This window comes from Ochotona princeps, chromosome 17 (genome assembly GCF_030435755.1).
Source record: "Ochotona princeps isolate mOchPri1 chromosome 17, mOchPri1.hap1, whole genome shotgun sequence".
NCBI classification, from domain to species: Eukaryota; Metazoa; Chordata; class Mammalia; order Lagomorpha; family Ochotonidae; genus Ochotona; species Ochotona princeps.
This window is the reverse complement of record NC_080848.1, coordinates 54,420,982-54,448,926: the sequence shown is the minus strand read 5'-3', so window position 1 is coordinate 54,448,926 and position 27,945 is coordinate 54,420,982. Positions and strand designations below refer to the sequence as shown.

At 54.7% G+C, this 27,945-nt stretch overlaps 1 protein-coding gene across 1 annotated transcript; it reads right to left on the bottom strand.

Moving 5' to 3' along the window:
- Positions 1 to 740: 740 nt before the first annotated feature.
- On the bottom strand, positions 741 to 27,852 carry KIF1C (kinesin family member 1C). Its single transcript, XM_058676403.1, has 23 exons — positions 27,713 to 27,852; positions 25,980 to 26,101; positions 25,607 to 25,739; positions 25,100 to 25,176; positions 24,634 to 24,813; positions 24,110 to 24,175; positions 23,330 to 23,508; positions 23,123 to 23,234; positions 22,731 to 22,808; positions 22,527 to 22,592; positions 22,361 to 22,436; positions 21,883 to 21,961; positions 21,590 to 21,738; positions 20,885 to 21,054; positions 20,615 to 20,694; positions 20,408 to 20,483; positions 15,391 to 15,470; positions 14,512 to 14,606; positions 9,713 to 9,796; positions 8,278 to 8,464; positions 8,076 to 8,148; positions 5,848 to 6,465; positions 741 to 1,696 (listed from the first exon to the last, which is right to left on the bottom strand). The coding sequence occupies exons 3-23, from the start codon at positions 25,710 to 25,712 to the stop codon at positions 998 to 1,000; spliced, it is 3,330 nt and encodes a 1,109-aa protein (XP_058532386.1). The 5' UTR covers positions 25,713 to 25,739; positions 25,980 to 26,101; positions 27,713 to 27,852; the 3' UTR covers positions 741 to 997.
- Positions 27,853 to 27,945: the final 93 nt, after the last annotated feature.

Genomic DNA, 27,945 nt, shown 5'->3' with positions numbered 1-27,945 from the left:
GCAGCCTCCTCCTGAGAACAATCCTGAAGGCCAATCAACTACGATGTGCAATATCGATTCACACCTTGCTGAAAGGCAGCTAACACGACCAGGCTGAGAACCAGTCAAGGAAGGTGACCAACACATTCATTATCCTGGGAGACTTTTTCAACAAGCCTAGAGCGTTTGGCAAACAAGCACCATGCCCACCCTGAATCCTTCCACGTGGCAGCTACAACCAGCTGGGTACCATCTGCTTTGGTAGTCCCTCTGCTTCCTTCTCTAGTGTCCAAGACAATGAGAGGGGTGTTTTGGGGGCAGAAATGGAGACACTGGGTGAGCAAAATAGAAAAACAAAAACAAGCAAACAAAAACCGAGGGACAGGGACAAAGTGAGGGGGGAATGGAGCTCAAACCTTCACCTCCACCTGCGCCTGTTCCTTCCAGCACCTCTACCACAGCCACGGAGTCCCGCCAGACAACAAGCAGCCACCAGCTCCCTGTTTGCTATCCTTTATTAAAGCAACCCATATCCTCATGGGACTCCAGCCAAACCAGACAGGTCCCCCAAATACAGCAGGAGACTGGGGGGGGGGGGGAATGACTTGATCAGCACACCTCTCTAGAAATTAAAAAACAAACAAACCCACCACAGACAAAGGGGCCACTGGAAGGGGACTTGTTGTGGCCTCCGGCCTCACACCCACTAGGAAAAAAAAAGGTCAAACACCAGCAATGCAGCACCCCAGCCCCCACCCACCCATAGCAGCGTTGATGGGCTCCGCCCTTCCACAGGGGGCGGCCCCAGGCGGCTTCCTGCCCCTCATCCTTCACTTTGGTTTGCTCCTGGCAACTCCGTGCCCTGTGCCTTCACTTGGCCTCCGGCCCAGCCACCTCTCGTCTTCGCGTCACCTGCTCGAACCTTCTCTCTCTTCTGCGGGCTTTCCCTGCCCTTCCCCACCCCAGTGGGTTTCCAGGGAAGCGTGTCTCCCCTTCTCCCTGCGCTGGGACGCGGGGCTCACGCGGCCGCACCGCTCTCCTTGAGATCTGGGGCGGAGCGTTGGCGTCGCATCCGCGGGGGAGTAGTGTAGGGCGGGTAGCGGGGCCCCGCAGGCCGCTGGGCAGGGTACGGCTGGGGCTGCTGCGGATAATAGTTGTGCTTTTTGGGCTGGAAGTGCTGGGGCTCGGGTTGCGGGGCACCCCCTCCCCGGGACCGGCCCCCTCCGTCCAGGGAGTTCCTGCGAGGACGGTGGGACCGCCGTGGACTGGGAGGCCTGCGGGCAGGGCTGGCTGGGGGCGGCTGCGGTGGCGGCGGGGGTGTGACCTCCGCAGGAGGCTGGGGTGCAGCTGGGGCCTCCCCACTCCCCATGGCCGCGGCCGCTGCGGGCCAGGACTCGCGGTGCTGGGGGTTGCTCTTGAAAGGGAAGCGCAGCTTGCAGTCGTGAGGGGGCACGAAGCGGGCCGGGGGCCTGCGCAGCCCCCCGCCGCGGCCCCCGGAACCTTGCAGTCCCTGCAGCCGCAGCTGCTCCTGCTTCAGCCAGCGAAGGCGGCCTCGGCGGAAGGCGGGGTCCTCCTCCATCAGGCGTGACACCCGCTCCCAGCTGGACAGTGGGGGTGAGGCTGGGCGGCCACAGGGCGGAGGGTCGCTGGGGGCAGCCTCCTCTGCAGCCTGTGAGCCTTCCGGGGCCCAGGGACCCTCACTGGTGTCATTCTGATCCTGGAAGGAGACGAGACATTAAGAGCTGTATTCAAAAGACAGAGTGCATTCCCGAGGGGTCACACAGTCTGCAGCGGCCAGAAGTCAAGGTCTGGGACACAGAGGCAGGAAGAGCAGGTGGGAGAACAGGGTGGTCTGAGCTCCATTCTAAAGCCGCCATTTCCAAGTCTCTGTCTGTTAACCTCTCAACTTCTAATTACTTTTTAAAAAACGTTTTAAGGATTTATTTATTCTCATTGCAAAGTCAGATATACAGAGGAGGAGAGACTAGAGAGGAAGATCTTCCATCTGATGGTTCACTCCTTAAGTGACTGCAACAGCCGGTGCTGCGCCCATCCCAATAGCCCAGATCTTGGGATGCAAACTTTGATCTTCACTTTTCTTATCTATCCCACAACATCAATAAAGGGATGTTATAAGAATTGAAACTTCCAAAATATATAGGAAATTGAATTAAGAGGTAAATTTGTTGAAGATGTGCAAGAATTACAAAGCAAGGGAGAAATAACGGAAGTGATGTTCCATCCGCTGGTTCATTCCCCTTTGGGAGCAACGGAGCCAGGAGCTTCCTCCGGCTCTTCTCACAGGGGTTGGAAGTGGAGGAGCCGGAACCTGAACCAGTACCCCAATGGGATACCAGAGTCAGAGGTAGCTACACCAATTATGCTATCGCACTGGCACCTGGTAAGTTAATTTTGTCACAGAAAAAAAGGTTTGAAATCCATGCACATGGCAGGGGGAGAGGAGTCTTCAAAAAAAAAAAAAAATCATGAAGGGCAGACATCTGTCCTGGTAATTAAGAAGCCTACATTACAGACTGAGTCTCTGGATGAAGGTCGTCTCAGCCCAGCTTCCCACTAGCGCACACCCTGCCAGGCAGCAGGTGATGGCTCAAGTAGTTATGTCTCTGTCACCCGTGTGAGGAACCAGGACTGAAATGGTCTTAGTTTAGAGGCTGGCATCATGGCTCAACAGACTAATCCTCTACCTTTTAGCACCAGCATCTCATATGGATGCCAGCTCATGTCCTGGCTGCTCCACTTCTTATCTGGCTCTCTGCTTGTGGCCAGGGAAGGCTGCAGAGGATAGCCCAAGTCCTTGGAATCCTGCACCTACGTGAGAAACTCAGAAGAGGCTCCTGGTTTTGGATCAGCTCAGCTCTGGCCGTTGCAGCCCTTTACGGAGCAGACCAGCAGATGGAAGATCTTTCTCTCTGTGTTTCTGTAAATCTGCCTTTCCAATAAAAACAAGTGAAAGAAGGAAGGAAAAGAAAATAAGGAAGAGAGAAAGAAAAGAAATGGCCTTAGCTTAGCCCCAGTCATCACGGCCTTGTGGGAGAGGGAGCGTGAAGAATGCTTTGTCTCCCTGCCTCTCAAAGACTCATGAAAAGCATGCATCATAAACAGACTGTAAGAATTTTACAATATTTTGAACCAAAATAAACACCTTTTAATTCCATTTTCCATCAGCGTTTTCAGTAGCAGAGGAACAGAGCAGGGAGGGACAGGAAGCCAGTGTAGGGTGGCTGTGCGGTGGGGACCACAGACTCGCTGAGGTCATGGCTTCAGTCAAGGCCTGAAGCAGGGAACAGTAAGCCAGGAGGTGCAAAGTGCTCCAAGCAGAGGGGAGAGCAGGTTCAGAGGCCTTGGGGCTGCAGGGAGTGGGCCCAGGAAGGCAGCCAGTGGGTCTGCAGTGGAGCAGGCAAGAGGAAGGCAGTGGGAGCCGAGCCTCCTAACCCAGCCTGTGCTGGAGAGGGGACAGAGAACGGAGAGGCCTGTGGCTTAAGGCTGCCCAGCTGCCAACACAGCCTCTGGCACACAGCCGGCCGTTGAGTGACTGCTGCCAAAGCACAGCCAGGTGGAAATACTGTGAGGATCAAAGCAGATACGCAGCCAAGGTGCTGACCGTGGTATCCGTGGCATCCATGGCATCCAGGGCCAGAGAGCAGGGAGTGTCCACTGGAATGAGCCTAAGACACTGCTTAAGGTGTTGTTGGCGAGGCGGGTTAAGCTACTGCCTGTAACACCAGCATCCCATTCGGGTGCCGGTTCTACTCCCAGCTGCTCTGTTTCCTGTCAATCCAGTTCCAGGATTCTGGCTTTGGCCCGGACCAGCCCAGGCACTGCAGCCATTTGGGAAGCGAAGCAGCAGATGGAAGATCTCTCTCTTTCCTTCTCTAATTTTGCCTTTCAGATAAATTGCTTGGGCTCAGTATCAGGCTTTGGCTCCTAATTCCAGCTGCCTGCCAGTACAGACCCTGGGAGGCAGCAGTGATAGCTCAAATGATTGAGTTCCTATAACCCACCTAGGAGCCTTGGATTACGTTTCCAGCTCCCAGCTTCAGCCCTCCAGGGGTCTTGAAAGCATTTAGGGAGGAAAGCAGAGGATAGAAGCTGTCTGTCAGTCTCTCTGTTGCTTAACCTCTCAACTTTTAAATTTTTTTTTTAAGATTTATTTATTCTCATTGCAAAATCAGAGAAGAGACTAGAGAGGAAGATCTTCTGTCTGATCATTCACTCCCCAAGTGATGACAAAGGCCAGTGCCGCGCCGATCCGAAGCTGGGGACCAGGAACCTCCTCCAGGTCTCCTATGTGGATGCAGGGTCCCAAGGCATTGAGCTGTCCTCGACTGCCTTCCCAGGCCACAAGCAGGGAGCTGGATGGGAAGCGGGGATGCCGGGAGTAGAACCGGCGCCCATATGGGATCCCGGGGCGTTCAAGGCGAGGACTTTAGCTGCTAGGCCACCATGCCAGGTCCCTGTGCCACTTCTTAGCATCTCAAATCAGTATTGGTTAGAGTCCTGGCTGCTCCACTGCTGATGCAGTTTCCTGCTGTTATGTCTGGGAAGGCAATGGAAGATGGCTCAAGTACTTGGCCTCCTGCTGCTCATGTGGGAGACCAAGATGGAGGCTCTTGGCTTCAGCCTGGCCCAGACCTGGCAGCTGTGACCAGAGAGTGAAACAGCAGATGGAAGATTCTCTCTGTCTTTACCTTCTAACATTTTATCTTTCAAATAAATAAATAAATAAATAACATACATAATAAGTCTTTCTTAAAATGTGATCATACATGTGGATATTTAAAAAAATTATTTTATTTGAAAGTCAGAGAAATAAAACAGCTATCTTCCATCTCCTGGTTCATTTCCCCAAATATCCACAGTGCCCAGAGGTGGGCCAGGCTGCAGTCAGGCTCCTAGAACTCAGTACAGTGTTCTCACATGGAAGCAGAGACACAGCACTTGGGCCATCCCCACGGCCTCCCAGGTGTGCATTAGCAAGAAGCACAGTTGGGACCTTAACCCAGGCACTCCACGACTGGATCCTGGCATCCCAAGTGGCATCCTCCCAGCTGTGCCCAATATTATGTGAACATAACTCAAGCTCTAACTGAAGAATTATATACTCCACATCGACACCTCTCAAAGGTTATTATACTTCATTAACACCTGGATAGCTTATCACAAAGAAGCAGATTCCTGGGGCCTGCAACTGCCCAGCACTTTCAAGACCAGAATTCTGTTTCAGGGCATGGGTTCTAGTCTTTTTTTTTTTTTATTAATTTCATTGCATTATGTGACACACATTTTTTTTTTATGCACTGGAATTCCCCCCGCCCCTCCCCAAGCCCTCCCCCCCCACGGTGGATTGCTCCACCCCGCTGTATTTCCATAGTTCAAACTCAGTTGAGATTCTTTCATTGGAGGTTTTGACCAATCATAAAGTCCAGCATCTAATTGTATGGGTTCTAGTCTTACGCTGCTCCACTTCCAACCCAGCTCCCTGTAACATGCCTGGGAAGACAGTGAAGGACGGCCCATGTCCTTGAGCTCTTGTTACTCATATGGGACACGTGATGGCAATTCCAGGCTCCTGGTTTCAGCCTGGCCTAGCCTTGGCTGTTCAGGGACTGAACCAGCGGATGGAAGCTCTCCCTTTCATCTTATCATTCTGCCTTTCAGAGGAATACATGCTTAAAAAAAAAAAAGCAGATTTGGGTGAATGTAGGAACCCAGGAACCTGGATTTTTAATTAGCATTTAATTCTACTGAACACCACTGTCTTAGACACCAGTGAGCTTTCCCCAGGGACAGAGGAGAGAAGAGCGGGGGCGGGGAGCAGATGTGGGAGCAACAGCCGGGCCTGCCTACCTGGGCCAGCGGAATGACCCGCTCCATGCGCAGCATCCGGTCCCGCAGGGCCTGCAGCTCGCGGTCCTTGCTGCAGTTCTGCAGCTTCACCTCCTGCAGGATGCCCGTGAGCTTGTCGATGTGAGCCCGCAGGTCCTCCACATCTGCCCCGCGGGCACCCTCCTCACCAGCACCGCCGCCTCCGCCGCCGCCTCCTTCCTCCTCGCCCACCGTGTCCCACACATCCCGGGCCACGGCCCTCCAGGCGTCTCCGGGCCCCTCTGGCTTGCCATAGGTGCGACACAGCTCACGCATCTTGAGGGCAGCCAGGGCCTCAATCTCGGCCCGCCCGTGGCGGAAGTCAGCCAGGGCCACCTCATAGCAAATTTCTTTGACAGCCTGCATCTTCAGGTCGGCCATGGTGGCCCATCGTGGGTCTTTGCCTTGCAGCCTCCGCCGCTGAGGAATCTGGTAGACCTTGCGAGGGGCTCTGCGCTTGCCACTGCTGGGCAGGCCGCAGCGCTTGACGATGGTCTGGACTGTGGTTGGGGGCAGCTGTTCTCGCAAGGAGGAGATGAGCCGCCAGCTCTCTTCACAGGAGCGCTTGTCGGAGTCATCCCCGCTGTCGGAGTCTGCATACTGGAGTCAGAGAGAAAGGGGACCGGGAGGGGAAGGGGCTGAGAACATGCCAGAGTCCAGGGTCCCAAAGACATGGCAGAGGACCCCGAATCTAGCCCAGGCAGGGTGCCTTGGTCCCAAACTCGGCCCCTCCCCTACTGACTGCGCACCCTCAGGGAGCCTGCTTACCCCTTGCCCATCCAGCCCATGGGGAGAAGGACAGCATCTACTTCCCGGGTTTATTGTAAGGATTAAGCACGCAGGACAGTAACCAGTCCTCGGTGTTTCTGTAGCTAAGCAAGTCTGGGATTCTATGCACACACGGGCCTGAGCCGACCAACAAGGAGACTACGCTCTCAGACAGGCGATCCCAGGCGACTTTATTACCCTATAGCATCAGAGCAGACCTGTGCAAGCCAACAGCTAGGCCACAGACTTATGGCACTGGGACCAGCACTGCGCTTCAGTGGGTTTCAACCACTGCCTGTGACCTTGGCATCCCATATCAGAGTGCAGGGTTAAGTCCCAGCTACTCGCTTCTGACCCAGCTCCTAAGGATGTACCCAGGAAGGCAGTGACAGATGGGTCAACAACCTGGGCCCTGCCACGCATGTGGAAGACTAGGCTGGAGTTCCTAACTCCTGGATTCAGTCTGGTCTACCTTCAGCTGTTACAGACATTTGGGAGTCAATCAGCAGATGGAAAATCTCCGTCTCTCTACCCCTCTCTATAATTTTGTCTTTCAAAAATATTTGTAGGGGGCCCGGCGGCGTGGCCTAGCAGCTAAAGTCCTCGCCTTGAACGCCCCGGGATCCCACATGGGCGCCGGTTCTAATCCTGGCAGCTCCACTTCCCATCCAGCTCCCTGCTTGTGGCCTGGGAAAGCAGTCGAGGACGGCCCAATACATTGGGACCCTGCACCCGTGTGGGAGACCGGGAAGAGGTTCCCGGTTCCCGGCTTCGGATCGGCGCGCACCAGCCGTTGCGGCTCAGTTGGGGAGTGAATCATCGGATGGAAGATCTTCCTCTCTGTCTCTCCTCCTCTCTGTATATCTGACTTTGTAATAAAAATAAAATCTTTAAAAAAAAAAATGTTTGTAGGGAGAGGAGGAAAAACAGAAAACATCTTCCATAAATGGTCACAACAGCTTTGGGCCAAGCCAACACCAGGAGCCTGAGTTTCCCATGTGGATGCAGAGACCCAAACACCTGAGCCATCTTCCACTGCTGCTTTCCCACATTAGCAGGAAGCTGAATCAGAAGTGCAGCAGCCTTGACTTGAACCAGTGTCTATGTTAAAAAAACATTTAAAAATTATTTGAAAGAGCAAGCTGCAAGAAGTGACAGCACAAGTGGTACTTGGGCTGGGCTGACAAGACCGTGGAAACATAGGATCAACGGAAGCTAACAAGCCCAGATCATCTGGAAGAGGCTTCAGCTGCCCACAAAGCCTACCTAGTCTGAGCATGCCTCCCCCCTAACTCTCTTCCTGGAAGTCTCCCTGCCCTTCACCTCCCACCCTACTTCCCACTCGGGCTCAGACAAGACACACTGACGGTGCTAGTTCAAGTGATACAGCCTGATTGCTCTGCCCGGTCTCTCGGCTCCACCGCACCCCGGCTTGCCCTCACCAGCCGCTGCTGCTCCAGCAGAAGATCAGCCTCTTCCTTTTCCTTCCGGTACTGATTCTCCAGATCCTGCAGCCTGGGATTGGACAGGGAGGGAGAGAGGAGCACTGTGGGGCTGCCTCAGGGAGAGCTGGGGGACACCAGGGAGACCTCGGGCCTGAGGCACTGGGGCAGTGGGGGACACCTGTGCCACCCCTTTGCCCACCTCTTCTCCATTTCCAGCTTGATATCAATGCCCTGCTGCTCCAGCAGTTCCTTCTGGGCAAAGTTCCAGTCCACGGGCTCAGCGGGGGGCCCCGGCGGTGGGGGAACCCCTCGTTCCCGCTCCAGCCGTGCCTGCTCCGGGTGATTGAAGCGGAAGACATGGTTCTTGCCCATGACGATCCGATTTCCTAGAGACGGGAGGACGGGGATGTCAAGTCCTCTGCCCCATAGCAGCAAATCCCTACCCACCCATGGCATACATCTGGCTCGGGTTGGGGGCGGGCCAGGCTGAGTCAGTTCGCGTCATCCACTGGCAAGTCCGAGCGCTGGAGCTGGGTGGGGGGCGGGCCAGGTTCGGTTGTGATAAAAACAGTACACAACACAGAATGCCAAGGCGAGGCTGCCTGTGCCTGTTAGGAACGCAGCACCCAACCAGCACACCTCCCACTGGTTTAGGTGAGGGTCGAGTGTGTGATGGGCAGAGCCGGGATGGACTGCAATACTCATTGGTTCCGGTGGAGGTCGGGGCTGAGAATAGAACCAACCCAGCGGCTGCAACCACCAGCTGATCAGGGTGACAGACTGTGGCGGACACTCTGCTTGCTAGTACATACAGGAACCTGATCTGGGAACACCTCAAAGTTTCTTTGGGGATCCCCTCAATCAAAATGGAGGAATCAGAACATTAACCAAGAAAAGATACAAGATGGAGTAGATCAACCAACCACGTCAGCTATATGTTGACAGCGAAATACTGGACAAGGGGAGATTGTATGATGGACTATGTCAATCAGTGGACTCTGCACCAGCCTCATTGTAGCCGGATTGTTGCTGATGGTATGTTGGAGCTTTTAATTGATCGGGATGATACTCTGCTGGCTCTGCCTTCAGACCAGAGGGGGTCTCCCTAAGAAGCTGTTGAACTTGACTGGACAATAGCATGCTGGACTCTATGTCTGGTATATGCTTGCAATGAGGGAATCCCAAATGAACTTGAGCTGTGGTTATGCAACAAGGTGGAGGAATCCACTATGGGGGTGGGGTTTGGGGAGGGGTGGGGAGAATCCCAGTACCTATGAAACTGTGTCATGTAATACAATGTAATTAATGAATAAATTAATTTAAAAAAATCCCTACCCACCCCCCAAGACCCTAGAATCCTGCTGCAGAGACCCCCTGCCCCATCACTGCAAGGCTGGGGCAGCCACAGCCCAAGGTCCCCTGGCTGGACCCAGGAACCGCCCAGGCCTGTCAGCCACAGCATGTTGCAGCAGCTCAGCATTCTCTTGCTACTTCCCTCCAGGGCAGCAAGAGACTCCCTGCTGTGACTCCTCTGCCTTCATTTTCACTCCTCCTCCATGGTCTCAGGCTGGTTCCTGCTCTAGTGTGTGCCCAGATCAGGCCCCAGAACCCTCGCTTCGCCCCAGGCCCTCTACCTGACTTGAGCACCAGCGGCTCCTTCACGAGCTTCCCATTGACGTACGTCTCGGCTCCTTCACATGGCTCCAGCGTGACCACCACTGGGCAGGAGAGAGGAAGGGAAAAGATCTGATCGCAGGGGGAAAGGTGGGTTATGATTACAGATTCCCACTTGCTTTCCACCCCAAAACCACACATGCACCACCAGTTCCACTCCCCAGTACCTGTGGCGGTGCCACGGCCCCTCTGGTGGCAGGCAGCACGGGAAAGGAAGAGCAGAAGGAGGGTTAGAGCCCCAGCTACAGTTGCCAGAAGCCTCTGCAGTGGCTCCCTAGTCCTCATCCACCAACCCCCACCACTGGCCCCAGCAGAGGCTTGGAAACCAAGTCAGTCTCAGGAGGTTTCACTCCTTGTGGTCTCTAATATCCTGGCTGGCCCTGGATTCGTCCAGCAGGCTCCCAGCTCACCCCACTGTCTGAGGGAGCTTACAAACTGGCCCTTGATTAATATGAAGCCTCAGCAAACATAAGATCACGTTCATCCAGCAGAAACTCTTGCTGGGCTTCTCCCCGGCACACGTCACTAGGCCTGCTGCTTGCTGGGGATATGAAGGTGCATGAGGCAGCTCCCCAAAGGTCAGCCCTGGCCTCTGTGACTCCTGAGCCGAGGACACTGAGGAAGTCATGGAACTTCTGTGACCTCCATAAAAGTGGGAGAATCATGTCCTTCTCCAAAGGGTATTTGAAAGGTGCAACAATACACCTACATCATGTACTTGGGTGCAAACATGAATTTGTATCTTTACGTATTTACTTCAATTGTTTATAATGATTAATAAATAAATATTATTTATTGGGGCCAGTACAATTGCACATCAGGCCCTGTGGCGCCAGCATCCCATATGGGTGCTGGTTCGTGTCCCGGTTGTTCCACTTCCCATGCAGCTGCTTGCTGATGGCCTGGGTAAGCAGCAGAGAATGGTACAAGGCCTTGGGACCCTGCACCCATGTGGGGGACCTGGAAGAAGCTCCTGGCTCCAAGTTTTGGATCAGCTCAGCTCTGGCCGTTGTGGCCGTTTTAGGGAGTGAACCAGCAGATGAAAGATCTTTCTCTTTCCTTCTCTGTGTAAAATCTGTTTCAAATACAAAATAAATAAATCTTTATATATATAACTCACTGTTTTATATATATACTTATGTATATTTATATACACTTACTATATTGCTTAATATATATTACTTATTATATGAAAAGAATAGGTACCCTGAAACCAAAAGCAATGACACATGCAGCAGAGATGGCCGAGTCCTGACCCTGAGCAAGGGGCAGGGTAGGGGATTGGGAAGGAGGGTGTGAGCAAGGCGACTTCAAGCTCGCGCTCACACTCAGACTCGAGCGGCAGGTGTAGTGGCACTGCCAGTTAAGCTGCTGCCTGGGACACCAGCATCCCCTATCAGGGCATCAGTTCCAGTCTTGGCTACTCTGCTAATAGACCAGGGAAGGCAGTGGAGGATGAACTAAGCATAAGGTCCCCGTCACCAATATGGGAGACAGGGATAGAGTTTGCGGATCCTGCCTTCAGCCTGTACCAGCCTGTTATTGTAGACACTGGGGAGTGAATCAGTGGATACAAGCACATGCTCTCTGTCTGTTCAGACACAAACCAAAGGAGAGACTTAAATCTCCAGGAGAAGTGATGGAGAAGAGGGCTGGCAGCGAGGCAGCTCAGGACAGCACTGTGTGCCCAGGAGCAGCAGTGGGAATGAGGCCCAGGTGCTGGGGGCTGAGACAGGTGCTGGTCTATCCCACCTTGCTTCCTCATTTCCCACCAGTCTGTGAAATGCATTCATTGATCCAATAAAAACACCGCATCCCTACAGACCAGCCAGTGCTTTCACAGGTCTTGGAACTTAACACTGACAAAAAAAAAAAACATTCTTGCTCTAACAGAGTTTGGCTCTGGCTGGTAAGGTAAACAGTCAACAAGATAAACTACAGTCAGGTGTCATGGAGGGGACATGGGGTGAGGTGCAGAGCACAGCCTCCTCTGCCCTTGAACACAGAACAGATGCCCTACAAGCAGTGATGATTTTCCTTTGCCTAGATCCAGTCTTTTCTTGCCTGTTTCCAGCCAAGTCTGAAGTTTGACGTAAAGAACAAGGGCCCAGAGGCTTGTGCTGTGGTGCAGCAAGATAAGCCTCTGTCTGTGCCAGCATCCCGTATATAATCTGGTTCAGGTCCCAACCGTGGCGCTGCCAGTCTAGCTCCCTGAAGATGCACCTGGGAAAGCAGCAGAGGATGGCCTAAGTACTCGGGTCCCTGCCATGCATGCAGGAGACCCAGATGGAGTTCCAGGCTCCTTTCTACTGTGGCCTGGCTCAGCTCCAGCTGTTGTAGCCATTTGGAGAGTGAACCAGTGGATGGAAGATTCTCTCTCTCTTTTTCCCCCTTTTTAATCTGCTTTTCAAATGAATGAACAAATCTTAGGAAGAGAGAAAGAGAATGAGAACGGGGAAGGGAAAGGAAAGAGAAGGGAGGGAGAACAGAACAGGGACCAGATGGACTAATCTTGTGCAGCCCGTCTGAGATCTGCTTCCACTGCGACTGATTTAGCCATTTCTCGCACGTGTCTGTGCTACCACTTGTGAGCACCTTGAGGGTGGGCTCTTCCTGTCAGCCTTGGACGGCTTTGATATCTTCCCCAGCATCTGGCCTGGCCTAACCAAGGAGCAGACCTCGGCAGCATCTGGCCTGGCCTAACCAAGGAGCAGACCTCGGCAGCATCTGGCCTGGCCTAACCAAGGAGCAGACCTCGGCAGCAGCTCACTGAACTGAACAGATTCAGCAGCTTTCAGCCCCAAATGCCGGACGCACTTCCTGCCCCTGGGGACCTGAACCGGACCAGAACCGGACCAGAACCGTAGCATTCATCTGCTGACCCTGAAGCAAGCTGAGATCCACGGGACCTTTCCTCAAACCTGAGCGGTGAACTGGACAAAGGTGCTTTTCCTAATATTCAAACAGAAGGGCTCAGGGGTGCAGCTGGAAGGGAGGAATAATTTCTAACGGCACCCCATAAACACACAACTATTCTGCATCAATGAAACATAAAAATAGGGGCCCAGCATGGTGACCTAGCGGCTCAAGACCTCACCCTGAACGCACCGGGATCCCATATGTGCGCCAGTTCTAATCCCGGCAGCTCCACTTCCCATCCAGCTCCCTGCTTGTGGCCTGGGGAAGCAGTTGAGGATGGCTCAAAGCCTTGGGACCCTGCACCCGTATGGGAGGCCTGGAAGAGGTTCCTGGCTCCTGGCTTCAGATTGGCGCAGCACCGGCTGTTGCGCTCACTTGGGGAGCGAATCATCAGACGGAAGATATTTCTGTCTCTCCTCCTCTCTCTATATATCTGACTTTGCAATAAAAATACCTGTGAAAGCACTGGCTGGTCTGTAGTAGGGGTGCAGTGTTTTTATTGAAAAAAATTAAAAAAAAACATAAACAAAAATATTGGAGCAATGAATAAAACAAAACAAAACAAACTACTGGAGCAGGCGTTGAGCCTCGCAGTTAAGACACCCTTTCCTCACACAGATTGTTGGGGTTCATGCCCAGCCTCAGCTCTAGCTCCTGACCCCAGCTTCCCACCCGTGCAAACCCTGGGAGGCACACAGGATAGCTCAGGTACCTGGGGTCCTGCCACCCCCACGGGAGGCCCGGATTGAGTTCCTGGCTCCCGGCTTCTGTCCCTGGCTGTTGGTGGGCATCTGGGGAATGAACCAGTGGACGGCAGCTCTTCCCTCTTCCTGTCTCCTCAAAGGCGACAGACTTCCAGGCACCACACAGTGTTGGCAGCAGGCTCATGTACACCATGTCCTTTCCACAACCCTCCTTGTCCCCCAACTCATTTTCACAGGGCTCATCTTTACTTGGACCTATCTGAGCCAAAGAAACTTTTGTTTTGTTTTGTTTTTCTTTGTGTGTGGGTGTAAAGTAACTAAACCAGAACAAGGCAGGGACATACAAGATCCACCCTGGCTGGCCCAGAGACTGTGAACGTGTCACACAGGCTTCATTCCTAAAGCTTGTGATTACGTCTCGGCACTAAAAGTGCTAAGTTTCTGCAAGTGTTTGGGCTAACCCATGGGCAGCAACTTTCTCTGTCATAGCTGCACCGAAACAGGTTTTTCACAGGGAAACACTCAGGGGGCTCATTGGAACACACAGATCTTTTCATTTAAAACATAACTGGGGCTGGCACTGAAGTGTAGCATTGCCGATGATCCAGCTCCCTGTTGATGTACTCGGAGAGGCAATGGGAGACCAGATGGGGTCCTTTGTTCTTGGCTTTGGCCTGGCCTAGCCCCAGGCAGCCTTGTGCCCATTTGGGAAGAGAACCAGAAGATGGAAATTTCTTCCTTTTTCTTTGCCCTTCAAATAAATACAATTTTTAAAAGAAGTAGATCACCACTTTAAGCTAAAAACAAGCTAAAAAACAAAGGGGTGGGAAGGGTCAGGATTTCCTCCTCAGCAAAATCCCACATTCTGGCACATAAGTATGCTGCTTCTGCCTTGGGACCCTCATCACCCCGACGCCGCAGCAGACTACACGCTCAGGGCAGGCATGCTCGGCACCCCGACACTGCTTAGCCATGAGCGGGGATCCCTCTGAGGGCTGGGGCTGGGGCAGACAAGAATCCGTCCCTCTTTCTTTGGTTGCACAGACCAGTGCTTTTGACGCAGGTCTCTGTTGAGGGGAACACGGGACCCGCCCCCCTCCCCGTTGGGTGTACCACTCTCGCCCACTGGCTGTTACCTTCTCCGTCCGCCTGAGCAATGCTCCGGAACAGACAGTGTTGCTCCCGGATGAACTGCCCCGTCAGCTTGATGTCCACATCTACCTGGCCAACCCTGGGAAGCAATGGCCAGCATTTTCTGAGCATGTGCCACATGTTTACCCGGCCTCCCCTAAGCACCATTTCACCCAACCCAAGGAGCCATGCATGATTCCCATTTTACAGATCAGGAAGTTGAGGCCCAAGGAGGTGCCCAAAGCCATGTGGCCTGTCAACAGTGAAGCCGGGATTTGAACCCAAATATGCCCGTGCTCTTAGCCATCTTGTCCCCCCAGCAAAGGGCAAGGAACCCACCCCTGCTCCATCCTTAGAGCTGATCACTCTGAGGGTTCACTCCCTACCCATGATGGTCACCCAGGATAGTCACTGAGAGAGAGGATCCTATTAACTTCAGCAGACCTCGAGCCCCAGAACTAAATTAGCATTTGCTGGGGAAACCCCCTTCATCACCCACCAAGACACTGCCCCTCAACCACACAGGGCTGGACCTGAACCTATTCTCCTCTTCTGCGAAGGGTCCGACCGAGGGAGGTCAAGGTAATGGTGCCAGGGGCTAAGGATGCAGTGATCTGAGATCCCACCAACTCTTCCACCCCCGGAAGTCAGACCACCAGTGTTGGACCAGTTTGGTCCCAAGAGGCCTCTGGCCCCAATCAGGTTGTTGGGCTGCAGCAGGTCGATCGCCATGCAGGCAGGCTTAGCAGCTAGCCAGGATGTGAGCAGAGCAGGTGGGGCTGCCAGGGCAGCTGCCCAGAGACCTAGGGTATCTCCAGGGACCACTACTCTGCAGCTACCCCACCCCCAAAGGAGGCACTCCCAGGCTGCCGGGTACATACTACCTGGTGACGCCATCTTTGATGTGGTAGAGCAGGCATTCAGACATCAGAGGGTCTTCATTCAGGTTCACCAGGTGTGGAGTCTGAGAGGGAGAAGAGGCTGGTCAAGGGAAGGCTCCTAGGAACTGGCCAGGAGGGCCAGAGTGCAGAGTGGGAGGAGCACGGGCGGGCATCTCCCCAGTGTCTGCTGTGTGCCCGCTCTCCCTCCTCCCATCATCCCTCTGGTCCTCAGGTTCCCATCTCTCATGCCAACCACCTTCAGGGCAGCCCGACCCATGTGTTCCTTCCCCCAGATCTTGTCTATTCAGAAGTATCTCAACCCTCCAGGCTCCTTGATCTGAGTGCCACTTTAATTTAAAAGCCAACAAGAGGCCAGTCTTGTAGTACACTGAATTAGGCAACTGCTGACTGCACTGGCATCCCCTGTGAGGCATGGTTCAAGCCCAGGCTATTCTACTTCCAATCCAGCTCCCTGCTAATACGCCAGACAAACCAGCAGCAGATGGTCCAAGTGCTTGGGCTCTTACATTCACATGGGAGACCCATAGGGAGTTCCAGGCTTCTGATGTGCCTGACCCCTCCCCCGACACTAGGACCATTTGCAGAGTAAATGAGGGATGTGAGATCTCATTCTCCCTGTAACTCTGCCTTTCAAACAAATAAATCTTTTAAAAAAAAAAAGAAGCAAGCAAGCAGCTCCTGGTGCAAAACCTCAATTAGCTAATCTTCCCCTTGCATGCACCCGGATCCCATATGGGCATATCGCCTTTTGTACCAGCAATTCCACTTTCCACCCAGCTCCCTGCTTATGGCCTGGGAAAGCAGTGGAGGATGGCTCAAAATCTTGGGACCCTGCACCCATATGGGAGGTTCAGAGGAGACTCCTGGCTCTTGGCTTTGGGTTGGCTCAGCTCTGGCCTTTGCAGCCATTTGAGGATGGTCCAAAGCCTTGGATCCCGTACCCACATGAGAGACCCAGAAGAAGCTCCTGGCTTTAGATTGGCTTAGCTCCAGCTGTTGTAGCTACTTGGGGAGTGAGTCAGCAGATGGAAGATCTTCTCTCTGTCTCTCCTCCTCTCTGTGTAGCTGACTTTCCAATAAAAAAAAAATAATAATAAAATCTTAAAAAAAGAAAGCAGCCAAAGAAACACACTACACAGAGGCCCTGTCACTGCTTTTCCACCAAGAACTCTCCGGCTGGCACGTCATGCCCACCATGATCTGAGTCCTACCTTTTGCCCTGGCTTCCCTGGGCCTTCTCCACATTTGGGCCCCACCTACTGGCTAGGTCCCTTTCCAGGCCTCTTCTACCTACTCCTGCAAGGGAGCCTCCAGATACACGCCCCCCAGAAGTGTGCCTCCCAAACACACCCGACTGCCCACTTGTGCTGCTCACTCCAGACAAAACCCTGGTACACCCCACCTTGCTCCTCATGAGCCTCCCTACTCTTCACCCCTCCCCTGCCTGTCAAAGTCATTCATTTCTGGAGCCAGTATTGAGGTGTAGTAAGCCTCTGCTTATAACACTAGCAACCCAGATGGACAGCAGTTCATATCCCAGCTGCTCCACTTCCCATCCAGCTCCCTGCTTGTGGCCTGGGAAAACAGTGGAGGACGGCCCAATCCTTGGGTCCCTGTACCCTATGGTAGACCTGGAAGAGGTCCTGGCTCCTGGCTTTGGATCAGCTTAGCTCTGGCCATTGCAGCCATTTAGGCAGTGAACCAGGAGATGGAAGGTATCTTTCTTTATATAACTCTGCCTTTCAAAAATAATAATACAGCTTTTTTTTAAGTGTGCTTCCTTTAGGTCCCCCAGTTTGTCTCAAATGCTACTGCCTCTACAAAGCTTTCCTACCTATATCTCCCATCCCAATCGAAGATCCAGTGCCTCCACTCAGTGAGGATTTACTCCTTCCCACTTGCCCCATGAGCTGCGGGGGAAGGAAATTAGTGAGCCGGGGATGTCAGGATTGGGCAGGGAGGCTCCGTGACCCGTGACAAACAGATGCCTTAAAGCCGAGTCCCTAATCATCCCACACCCTCGCCTGGTTCGCTCACTTGTTCCCAGGCAGCTGTGTGCCCCTCGGGTTCTGGGAGGGACACCCCTGCACAGGGACAAGATGAAGGAGCAGGAAGTTCGGGGAGCTTGGGGCGACCTCAGGCAGAGGGTGAGGTGGGAGTGGTCTTTACGATGAGGAGGCTGTGCATGAACAGAAGGAAGAGTGTCCAGGAGTTGGGACAGGAGCATGGAGACGGGGAAACAGCCAGTGGCAGCGACTGGTAGTGGGTTTCTTTGGGACCCCACCATGCCCGATGTGTCCGAGCCTGACCCTTCACCTGAGCACCCTTGACTACAGCTGCCCTATTTCTCCTAAGGGACACCCCTTCCCCCCCCCCCCATCGGGCGCTAGCAGACACTGATGGATTCTGGCAGCAGAAAGCAATCTATCCCCGGAGAGAGGGGACCATGTGGGGCAGTGCTTTTCAATTCGCGGTCAGCCCTGGAACTCTTTGTTCCAATGAAACCTTATCTAGAAGCCCAGAATGTCAAACAGATAAGCAGGTAGGCAGGGAGCTACCAGGGCTCGGGGGAGGGGTATGAGACCAAACCTTTGGCCCTGCCCCTACCACCTTGGTTCCAGAGAAGCTCCAAATGAGGCGTGACAATCCTGACAGACTTGAGAAGTCCTTGGGCTTGGTGGTGAAGGGTCCCACAAGATGGGTGGTCTTGAGGGGTTCTGGCTTGTTTGAACTCTAGCCTTTCCTTCAGCGCCTAATTCTCTATCTGACCACCCCCAGGTGGAGCCACTCCTGCACGTCCATTCCCCTCTGTCCAATGGCCCTCCCTTCTGAAAGGTGCACACCTGTTAAATAAAGGAGACTACAGTTCATTCTCATTTCCTTAAGAAAAATACAAAAGTAAATGATCCAAAGACCTCTTTTGCCCAGTCACATAGGCAAAGAATAACAACGAAGAAGTCTGGCTAACCCAGGCTGCTGGAAAGCGTGAGGGGAAATGAGTCGTGTTTGCTGTTCTTCGGAGTGTATGAATGACGTGGCCATCATCTTTGGAGGGCACTTGGGCAACAGAAATCAAATTTATACATGGCTTCTTCTTGACCTTGAATCTCCACTTACAAGAACATATTCTATAGCTAACATACCTATTTGTGGCACTGTTTGTAGGAGGAAGGACAAACAGCCAAAACGTCCATCCGCGGGAAGCTGGTGAATTAAACTACCCTAGAACTTTATGGCAAAATATCCCGATGCTGTACAGAAAAAAAAAAAAAAAAAAAAACCCACCTTGAAAATAAGAGCTCAGTGCAGCACAACTACAGAAGATAGGCTGTGTACAGCTGCGGATAATTACATATCTAGGACACGCCTGGACATGCAGAATGTCTCTGAGCACCCTAAGGAACTGAAAACCAAGGTTCTCCTTGGGAGAAGAACCTGTGGGTAGCAAGGAAGGATGGACGCTGGCTCTTTCCAACACACCTTGTTATGCGATTTGAATGTCCCCTCATGTGTCACCTTCACAGGACAATTAAAAGCAGAGTCTTCCCTTTTGGTTCTCTAAGCTACAAGTTCTACAGGGAAGAAATACCCCCTCAGTCTCCTGGCTCCTTTCTCTGATTCACCTATCTTCTAGACACACCCAAAAGCGGCTGGGGGCCATACTGAGAGCCGAGTGTATTCTCTCCCCTGCAAAACACGGTTGGGTCCTGGGAGGATCTCAGAAAAACCCAGCCCAGGATGGGCCCCTCAGCCTGGCCTACTGCCCTGAATCATCCACCCACAGCTTTCTCATCCCCTGGTTGTATTTAGCCTAGGCCAGGAATGACAAAGTCTTGGCCTCTCCGCACTAACAGGGCTTCAGTAATCCCTGCTTGTCGAGTTCTCCAAATGGACTAGCCCTTAGAAGACAGAGGCCTCCTTCCAGTTACACATGGCCTCTTCCAGGCAGCCCCCAGGGACCCCTTCTGGCCCACAGCACCGGGTATCTGATGCACACTCTGACCCTAGTCTGCTTCACACCGTAAACCAGACAGGCTTGGCTGGTTCCCTGGTGGGACTGGAAGTTCTTGCTCTGCTCCAACTCGCTCCACATCACCGTGCATGGTACAATTGTGCTGGCTGTCCCCGCCTCGTGTCCATCCTCCTGGTCAGTCCACACGAGGTGCTGCTTTTAAATACTTTAAATAGCATTCCATCCTTCAGCTGAGCCTGGACATTCCTGCTCCACTTCCTTCCTTCCTCTCAACAAAGAGCTGCTCAACACCTGCTAGCCACCACACAGCCCAAGTCGACCCCTCGTCCTCTCCACCCCCTGGTGCTCCATCCATCTTTCAGGCTCCATCTTTCCAAACCACTTCTCCAGGAAGCCTGCGGCGACAGGCCCACACCTCACGGATGCTTTCAGCGGTGGCTGTACTGGCAGCCACAGCCCTTCCATGTCACTCACGCTCCCTCTACTCCCCTACAGACTTATCTTCTCAAGTTACCGTTTTAGAAAGCACTTTCTTTTTTTGAGTAGGCCACACCTGAACAGGATACAAAATTCAAATAATACAAACACTGTGATTAAGTCTATCCCACCCCAACTCCAATTTCCTAATCTGTGTCTCTCTTCTGAGCTGTAACTGTGATGTTTCCTATGAATCCAGGCCGAACACTGTGTGTGAGCTCACATGAACATGAGTGAGTTTGTATTTATAGAGACCTAGAATCAAAGCAGCTCTTTGCAACACCCCTTAAGACAGGAGCGTTGTCATTTCCCTGTGGCCCCTGGGGTCCTTGGCTACAGGCATTTAATAAGGACTCTCTGGTTGAATGTTGGATGGAGACATGGATGACCCCATGGAGAAGTGGTGGCAACAGTCAGAGGTGATGGAGAGGCAAGCCAGGGACTCCTGAGGAAGCCATGAGGACTAGGATTTCGACCCTGCTGCTTCCAACCCTCTTCTAAAAGCATCCAGAGAGCTACCCACACCTCCTCGCCCGACTCCTCACCCACCTTCTTGGGAGAGAAGACGCCCACAGTTCCCCCATCCTCACGGACGGCTACCCCCATCTCAGCCAGCAACGCCTCTCTGTGGGCAAACAAGAGGCAATGTCGCTCTTCTTGGGGTCACTCCCCACATTCCCCTCCCTCCATGCAAGGCCCGGCAGCCCTCCCCAGTCCCCTTCCCAAGGCCTGCATTGCCAGCCCAGGCGCTCACACCTCTCCATCCTCAGGGCTTCTGTCTTCCGTAGCTTCTCCTCCCATGTCTCATTCAACTCGGCTATAATCTTCTCTGTCTCCTGGGGGTACAAGGACGGTCAGGCATGAGGACAGTCTCAGAGAAGCATTAAAGAGGTCAGGGGGTGGGGGTGGCACAGAGGGAGAGTCACGCTACTCCTGGGATTCCTCTTCTTCCTTCAACCTGGGCTTTGAGGAAGTAAGAGGCCAGCAGTCCCAGACCCTCTCCCCCTGCTCACACCAGTTTCCCACCTGCAGTCTCTCCATGGCCTCCTCAGGCCCAATCTGGGGCTCGGTGGTGGGCGAGAAGGATGGCTCCAGCTCCCCATTATGTGTGTGGGGAGATGAGGGTGAAGCCGGGGTAGGGGGAGAGGATACAGCTGATGGGACACCTCTGGGACTCCCCTCTTCCACCTTCAGACCTGGCAGGAAGTGCAGACAGAACAACAACTCTAAGCCATCTGGTCAACCTCCCATCAGGCCATGAACCCTCCAAGGTCAACATGACTCTCTACGGATCTATGGCTTCTCAGCAGTGAGGCCAAGCCCTGTATTTCAGGAGCCACTTGCTGTTGACTGTTAAGATCACAGCCCACTAACACCCCCACATTTCATAAGAATGTCCATTAGGAAGGTGCCTGGCAGCCTCCTCCTAGTAATTTACTGCTTGAACTGTGAAGTAAGGCCTTGCCATGGATTCCTGCCCCTGTCATTTATTAGTCCCAGGAGCCTATTAAGGTCCCTCTGATTCCTGCTTTGCCCCATGTGAGTACATCCAAGCTCTGTAACTTAAGATGTTAAGCCCATCTACCCCATCTCTGTGTCTGGGACAATGAGACCATGAAGGCCTTTAGAGTGGGTGGTCGCTGCCTAGCCAGAGCTGGGCAAAGCCAAGTGAGGAGGGATGTAGTAGGTGGCCCAAGGGGGATTCCCCCAGCTGCTCGGGGTGGCCTCTACCTCCTCCCAGAACAGAAGCTGAGAGCCCCTGGGCCATGAGCAGTTCCCGCAGCCGGGCCACCTCCTCCTGCAGCTCTCGGATGAGGCGGGCGTTGGGGTCCTCGTTGATGACAGCATTGCAACGGATCTGTTTGGTGCGGTCTGCATACCTGAGCAAGAAGGGAGGAGCGGGACCAGTGAGGGCAGGCAGGGAGCCCTTGGTCTACTGCCTGCCACCTCTCCCCCGCCACTCAGGTCGCAGGACAGTATGGCAGGAGCCAGGCCCTGGCGCTTTTCCTACCCAGAAGCCCCACCTGAGGGTGCTGAGTGTCTCCTCGTAGTTGATGTCAGCAGGGCTCAGGGCTGCTATCATCGCAGTGCGCGAGTTCCCACCTGGGATGCAGAGGAAGAAGCAGAGGCTGGGCTGGGATGAGGGGCCCAAGGGACTCAGGTCCCAGGCAAGGGTCTGAAAGGGTCGCTGCCTGCAGCTGGAGGAAGCTAAGAGCAGAAAACCAATCCTGATACCCGGTGGGGGGAACAGGGAAAAGGTAGGGGGCCAGAGAGGGCCTGGGGGCGGACAGGTCAGCGAGGCCCTTGGCTTGGCCAGGAAGGTGTGGCCCTGATTTTGGCATTAGGGAATCTTCAAAGGATGTTGCCCTGGTCAGGGGGCAGTCAGCGGGACAATAGGGACCTGAGATTTGAGAGGTATTCAGGGGGGATGGTTGGATGAACTGAAGGAGATGAGTGGGATGGTGGCAGGGTTGGCAAGAAGGGAAAGGAGATGCCCCTCACCCAAATTCTCCTTGAGCAGCCAAGTGAGTACAGAGTCCCTGTAAGGAATAAAATCCGACTTCTTCTTCTTTGATTGCTGGCAGGTGGAAGGGAGAGGGTGCTTAGGGTGGGCCTCCTGTGCCCCATCCCCTGCACCCCCTCTCTGCCCAGCCCCCCGGGTTCTCACCATATCCGCGAGTGCTGAGATCACCTTGCCCAGCGTCGTGAGGGACTTATTGATGTTGGCACCTTCCTAAGAAAGGAAGTTGAATGAGGCATGAGACCCTCCACTCCCGGTCGCACCCCCACCCCTCCCCTTCACCTTGTACCAGCACCCTCCACAAGTAGCCCCCCACACTGAATCCCACTCATCCCTGCAGAGGGCCCTCACCTTTAGCCGCATGCCCCGGGCTCCTGAGGAGTCAGCCCGCTCGCTGCCCGCGAGGTCCACCAAGCTGATCTTACTGACCTGGGTCAGAAGGAAGAAGAGGCAGGAGGTGACAGGGGTCAGTGAGGGCAGGCATGCAAGTCAGGAGGGCAGTACATGGGATGGGGGGACCCAGAGAAAGAACAGGACAGAAGGCCTAACAGCAAGGGGCTGATCTCACCCCCTCAGGCAGTTTCTCTTCTGCCCATTCTGTGCTGGACAAGGGACACAGTGGGATCTAAGCCCAGCCCCGAGAGGTCTCCTAAGGAAGCCAAACCAGTAAAATCGCAACAAACTGCTAGACAGGCCTTCCATCACATCCTGTCACTGGGGAGCAGGGATGGGTAGAATCCCACCTTCTCTGAGTCCAGCCCAGTGAGCTGGTCGTGGCTGCGCTGTGTGAAGACGATGGTGAAGACAGCATGGGAACGGCTACTGGTCTCATTCATGTTGGTGGCAGCCACAGTCCTGGGGTTGGGGGGAGACAGGGACCACTTCCTGGGTGCTGCCCTTTACTCTCCCAAGTCCAGCTCCCTGCCCTGCTCTGTACGCGCCTGCCTCACCGTGCCTTATTTCCACAGTCCATAAGGTCAGCAATGTCTGCATAGGAGGTCACAGCCAACTTAGACAGGTCCTGCACGTAGGGGCCCAGGATGGGGTGCTCCCGGACCCGCAGAGAGCCCCGACTCTTGGGGTTCAAGAGGTCTCGAACTCGCTCACAGTAGATCTCCATGTAGCTCACCTGACAAGAAGATATAAAGTTTGGACAGACACCGTGGCACAGCAAGTGCAGCCATCAGCTGCAAGGCTGGCATTCCATTTGGATGCCAATTTGAGACCCAGCTGCTCTACTTCTGATCTAGCTCCCTGCTAATGCACTTGGCAAAGCAGTGAGGAAAATGGCCCCAGTACTTGGATTCCAGCACCCATGTGGGAGACCTGGACGGAGTTTCCAGCTCCTGGCTACAGTCGCAGCCATTGTGGCCATTTGGGAAATGAAACAGCAGATGGAAAGGTTTTCTCTCTCTTTCTTCCAAATAAATAAAATGAATCTTAAAAAAAAAGATAAAAATAGGAATACATAGAAATGGCCTTAAGCCCACACAGATAATAAGAACCAAGCCCAGCACTGAGCATTCCACACACTGGCTCATGACCCTCCCATAACCCCAGGAGGCAAATCCGACTCTGCTAAAGAGCAGAGTCACCAGTCAAAGCCACATTAGATAGCAGAGGCAGGACTAGGTCTTGGCCATGCAACTCCATAGATCACTCGGCCGTCCTGCCTTCCCCCCCACCCTGCGACAGAGTCCCATTTCCACCCCGCTAAGACCTGGGCTCACCTCCACGGAATAGGAGAGCTGTGCATTCTGGTTCTCCCCAACACGAGAGAAGAGATCTTCACAGAGCTGGAGGGGAGACACAGAGAAGCTCCTCTGTGCAGTGCCCACCTGCAGCGCCCAGCCCCAGGCCAGGTTCTGTCCCAAGGGACCCCACTGGACATTCACCACGTCCCTCAGAGAGGGGTTACTCCCATTTTACAAATGGAAAATAAACAGAGAGGTGCACACTTGCACAGGGTCACAAGCAGGCTTTTGGCAAGCATGGCCATGAACACAGGTATCCTAGTTGCACAGCCAGGGAGAACTGTGTCACTCCCGGTGATACCACAATTGGCCAGGCGTGGACCCACATTCACAAAATACAGGAAGGAGTGGCATGTGGGAAAATCGAAAAGCACAGGGCCCAGGTCCATACCTCTCTGTCTCAGCACACCTGTCCCATTCCCCATCAAGCCTGGGAGGGCCAGGTCTCTGTCCCTGCTGTCCCTGCCCTGGCTACCAGGCCAGACCACAGGCGTGTGTACCTGGGGCACGATGCCCTGCTGCCCTGGCTCCTGCCGCCCCATCATGGTGTAGGACTTTCCAGCTCCAGTCTGTCCGTAGGCAAAGATGCACACGTTGTAGCCTTCAAAGGCGTGCAGCAGCATTTCCTCTCCGATGTCACGATACACCTGCTGCTGAGATGCGTACTGGGGGTCCTCGGACTGAGTGAACGTGGAACGGGGCAGAGACAGTGAGTGTGCTAGATGACATGCTCCTGAGCACCCACATCCCGGAGTCTTGACCCCGCCCTTGATGACTGTCCCCGAAAGTCCTGTAGGCCTCCCACCTCATTCTCACCATCCCCAGAGCTCTCCCTAACCCTGGTCCCGTGTACATGCTAAAGGTTCCACCCACCCTGACCCCAGGCCGGGAGATGGGGGAGTCCTAGTCCTCCTACTCTGGTTTCACTCCTCCCTACCAAGCTCCTCCCCCAGCCCTACACCTCACCGAAGTGTGCGACCAGTAGGAGTAGTCGAAGGTGAAGCTTTTGGGTGCATCTTTGCCTTGTTTGGGATTGAAGATGGCTAAGGGGGGCAGGAGAAGACAATGAAAAGAAGGCCCAGGTCAGGTACTCCAGAGCTCTGCCACTCCCTCACAGGCCCTCCCCATCCCATCCCAAATCCAGGCATGGCACTTCCCACCTCTGTCCTAGCTCATCTCTCCCTTTTAATATTCCCCACCCCCTCTAGCCACCAAAGCTAATTTTGGCTTCCCAGGACCCGCCTCCACTGAGCTGCCTCCCTGGATTGGGCAATGGAGGGCTCCAGGCCAACATTCCCCCTCCTAGGGACAGGAACATGGAAAGGCCAGCTTGTCCCAGCCCCCACCCTCACAACCAGCACCTGCTCTGTGCCCAGCACAACCCTTCTCCTGATTCGGCCCAGCAAGACTGGCCTGCATGGTGGGCCCAGCCTTGCCTGCCCATGCCCAACCTGACCCCTGGGACGCACTCACAGGTGGTGTTGCCCTGCATGCTGACCACGCACTTAGCATCCCGGCTGGTCTCCCGGGCATTGAAGGGCCGGACCCTCACTGCCACTTTCACCGAAGCACCAGCCATAACTCCACACACTCCTGCCCTCCTCAGCTGGAGAACAGAAAAAGAAGAGGGGGTCAGACCCACGGCAAAGACCCCAGTGGTGCCTCCTAGCTTCTCCTGGCAGCCAAGTTCCCAGCCACCCATCCCCAGTTCCTCTGGGACCCAGGTCCTAGCCCCATGGACTTCCTCCCAAGGGCCTCTATCTGCAGGGTATTCCTGAAGGTCTTCCTGCCTCTTACCCCAACCCACCCCAGTTTCTTGGCATCTGGGCCATGCCCCCAGAGTTACCTGGCGTCCTGGCCCCAGAGCAGGGGAACTGTGTCCGTTCTGGCTGCCAGCGGCCCTTGTAGAGGGAGCCCCATCCTATACTTGGGGCCTGGCCACACCAGCTGGGGCTGCAGGGGGGAACTCTGGTGGTGGGGGAAGAGTAGTTAGGAGACACCTACGACTCCTGAGGTCTGTCTGGAGTTCTGTGGTTAGGGGACCAGGAGTGGGGAATACGAGGAAGGGTGAGAGACGTGAGGAAGGGCGAGCTGCCCCTCTGGAGTGGCCGAACGCAATGTGAATCCAAGGGCAGGGACAGTGATATTTTTATTCCTGGTCACTCACTCACAAGTGCACTGAACGTTCTGAGAGAGGAGAGAGTGAGAGTGAAGCCGGACAGAGGGCAATTCAGAGACAGGGACACATGGGCAGACACACTGAGTGAGGCAGGAAGGGGAAGAGAGGAGCAGAAAGCCACGGACCCCGAGAAGAGGCAGAGAGCAGACAGAAGGCAAGATTGAGGTCAGGCTGTGGAGTGAACAGCGGGGAAGAGGAGGGAGAGAGACACACAAGATACCAAACACAGCATAAAGGGAGGCGGCCCTGAGGCAGGAGCAGGGAGGAGAGAAAGCCCCCAACCCAAAACAGGCCCTGAAGTTTTCACCCCAGGGTAGGCCACGGAACCTACTAGTTCAGGGCCCACAGTTCCAGGAGCTACAGCCAGGCCGGGATCCACGGGGCAGCCCTGCACCAGCTCTGCAGGCCCCAAACCCCTCGCCCAGCCCCCAGCACTTCCTCCCCAGGATCCCGGACAATGGACAGGGGAGGGTGGGGTCATCCTGTATCCATCCCACAAGCCCCAGGGCCCCACAGCTGGGACACCCAGAATACCTCTCTTTGGAAGGCAAGGGGGGGTCCAGGGAGCCTCCGTGAGAAAGGGAAAAGGAAGGAATGGAAGTGGGCTAGTCCCAGCCCCAGCCCCAGCCCGGGGCTAGAGTGATGGCGTCCACTGCCCTCGGGCGGGAAAGTGCCAGGCGGCAGCCCAGGAATGTGGGTGATCGGGTGCTCACACCCTAGGAGCAGAGGCTGAGCAGCCCGCACCAACAGACAGCGGGGGTGGAGGCTCTAGCGAGGAGCCAGGGGTGTCAGACACTCCACCTGTGTCCCTACGTACGCCCCAAGTTCCTTGTCATGCTAAGCCTCATCTCACCACCTTCCCAGAGCACTACAGGGGAAGACTGAGCGGACGGGTATCCCAGGACAGGGAGTAGCTGAAAACACTAGGGCCAGTTCAGGAGGAACAGCCCTGACCCTTGCCCCTACCCCAGAACCCTGACCAAGAGAAAGGAGGGACACTTGGGCGGCCACAGCCTATGGTGTGACCCGGTGACACTTAATGGGATAGAGAAAGGGGACGGCGACCCAAAGAGACAAGAGGAGCAAGTTGTAAAGAAGCAGCGGGGAGCTCGTGGCTGGGGTGGGGCCCGACCAGCCCGAAAGGGGCGCTCGGGCCATCAGCACCTTGTCCCTTGCAGGATGGGACTCTCAAAACAGGTTCCCACCGGGCTGCTCGGGGCTGCACAGCCCACCGACGGCCGCCCGGGGCCTGGCACCTCTCTGCGCCTCCGGGACAAACAGCACATGATCCCGGGCTCCGCCGGGCGGTGCAAACGGGACCCCGGCTCCCCGCCACCCCCATCCCAGCCCGGCGCATTCCTCCGCGGGCGTCCCTTCCCTTCCCCCTCGCCAGCTCTCACCTCGTCTCGGCGGGACTCCCGGAGCCGCCCCGCTGAGTGTTCAGGGAACAAACTTTCCGGGAAGCCCGAGACGGGAGCCGGAGCGGGGGGATGAGCGGGGAAGGGGGGCGATCCCAGGCCGGTCGCGCGCTGCGCCCGCCCCTCGCCGGGGGCCCCGGGCGGTGGGCAGCCGACTCGCGCCCCGGGGGCGGCAGCAGTAGCGGCGCCAGCGGCCGGCGCCCGCCCGGGCAGCG

Bases quoted from the DNA above. Each gene is read 5' to 3' on its own strand.
- KIF1C (XM_058676403.1), bottom strand. From the start codon at position 25,712: ATGGCTGGTGCTTCGGTGAAAGTGGCAGTGAGGGTCCGGCCCTTCAAT. The intron at 25,177-25,606 runs GTGAGTGCGTCC...TGCCCCCCTTAG, and splicing joins CATGCAGGGCAACACCACCT to CCATCTTCAATCCCAAACAA. The intron at 24,176-24,633 runs GTACACACGCCT...TCTCCCCTCCAG, and splicing joins AGCAGGGCATCGTGCCCCAG to CTCTGTGAAGATCTCTTCTC.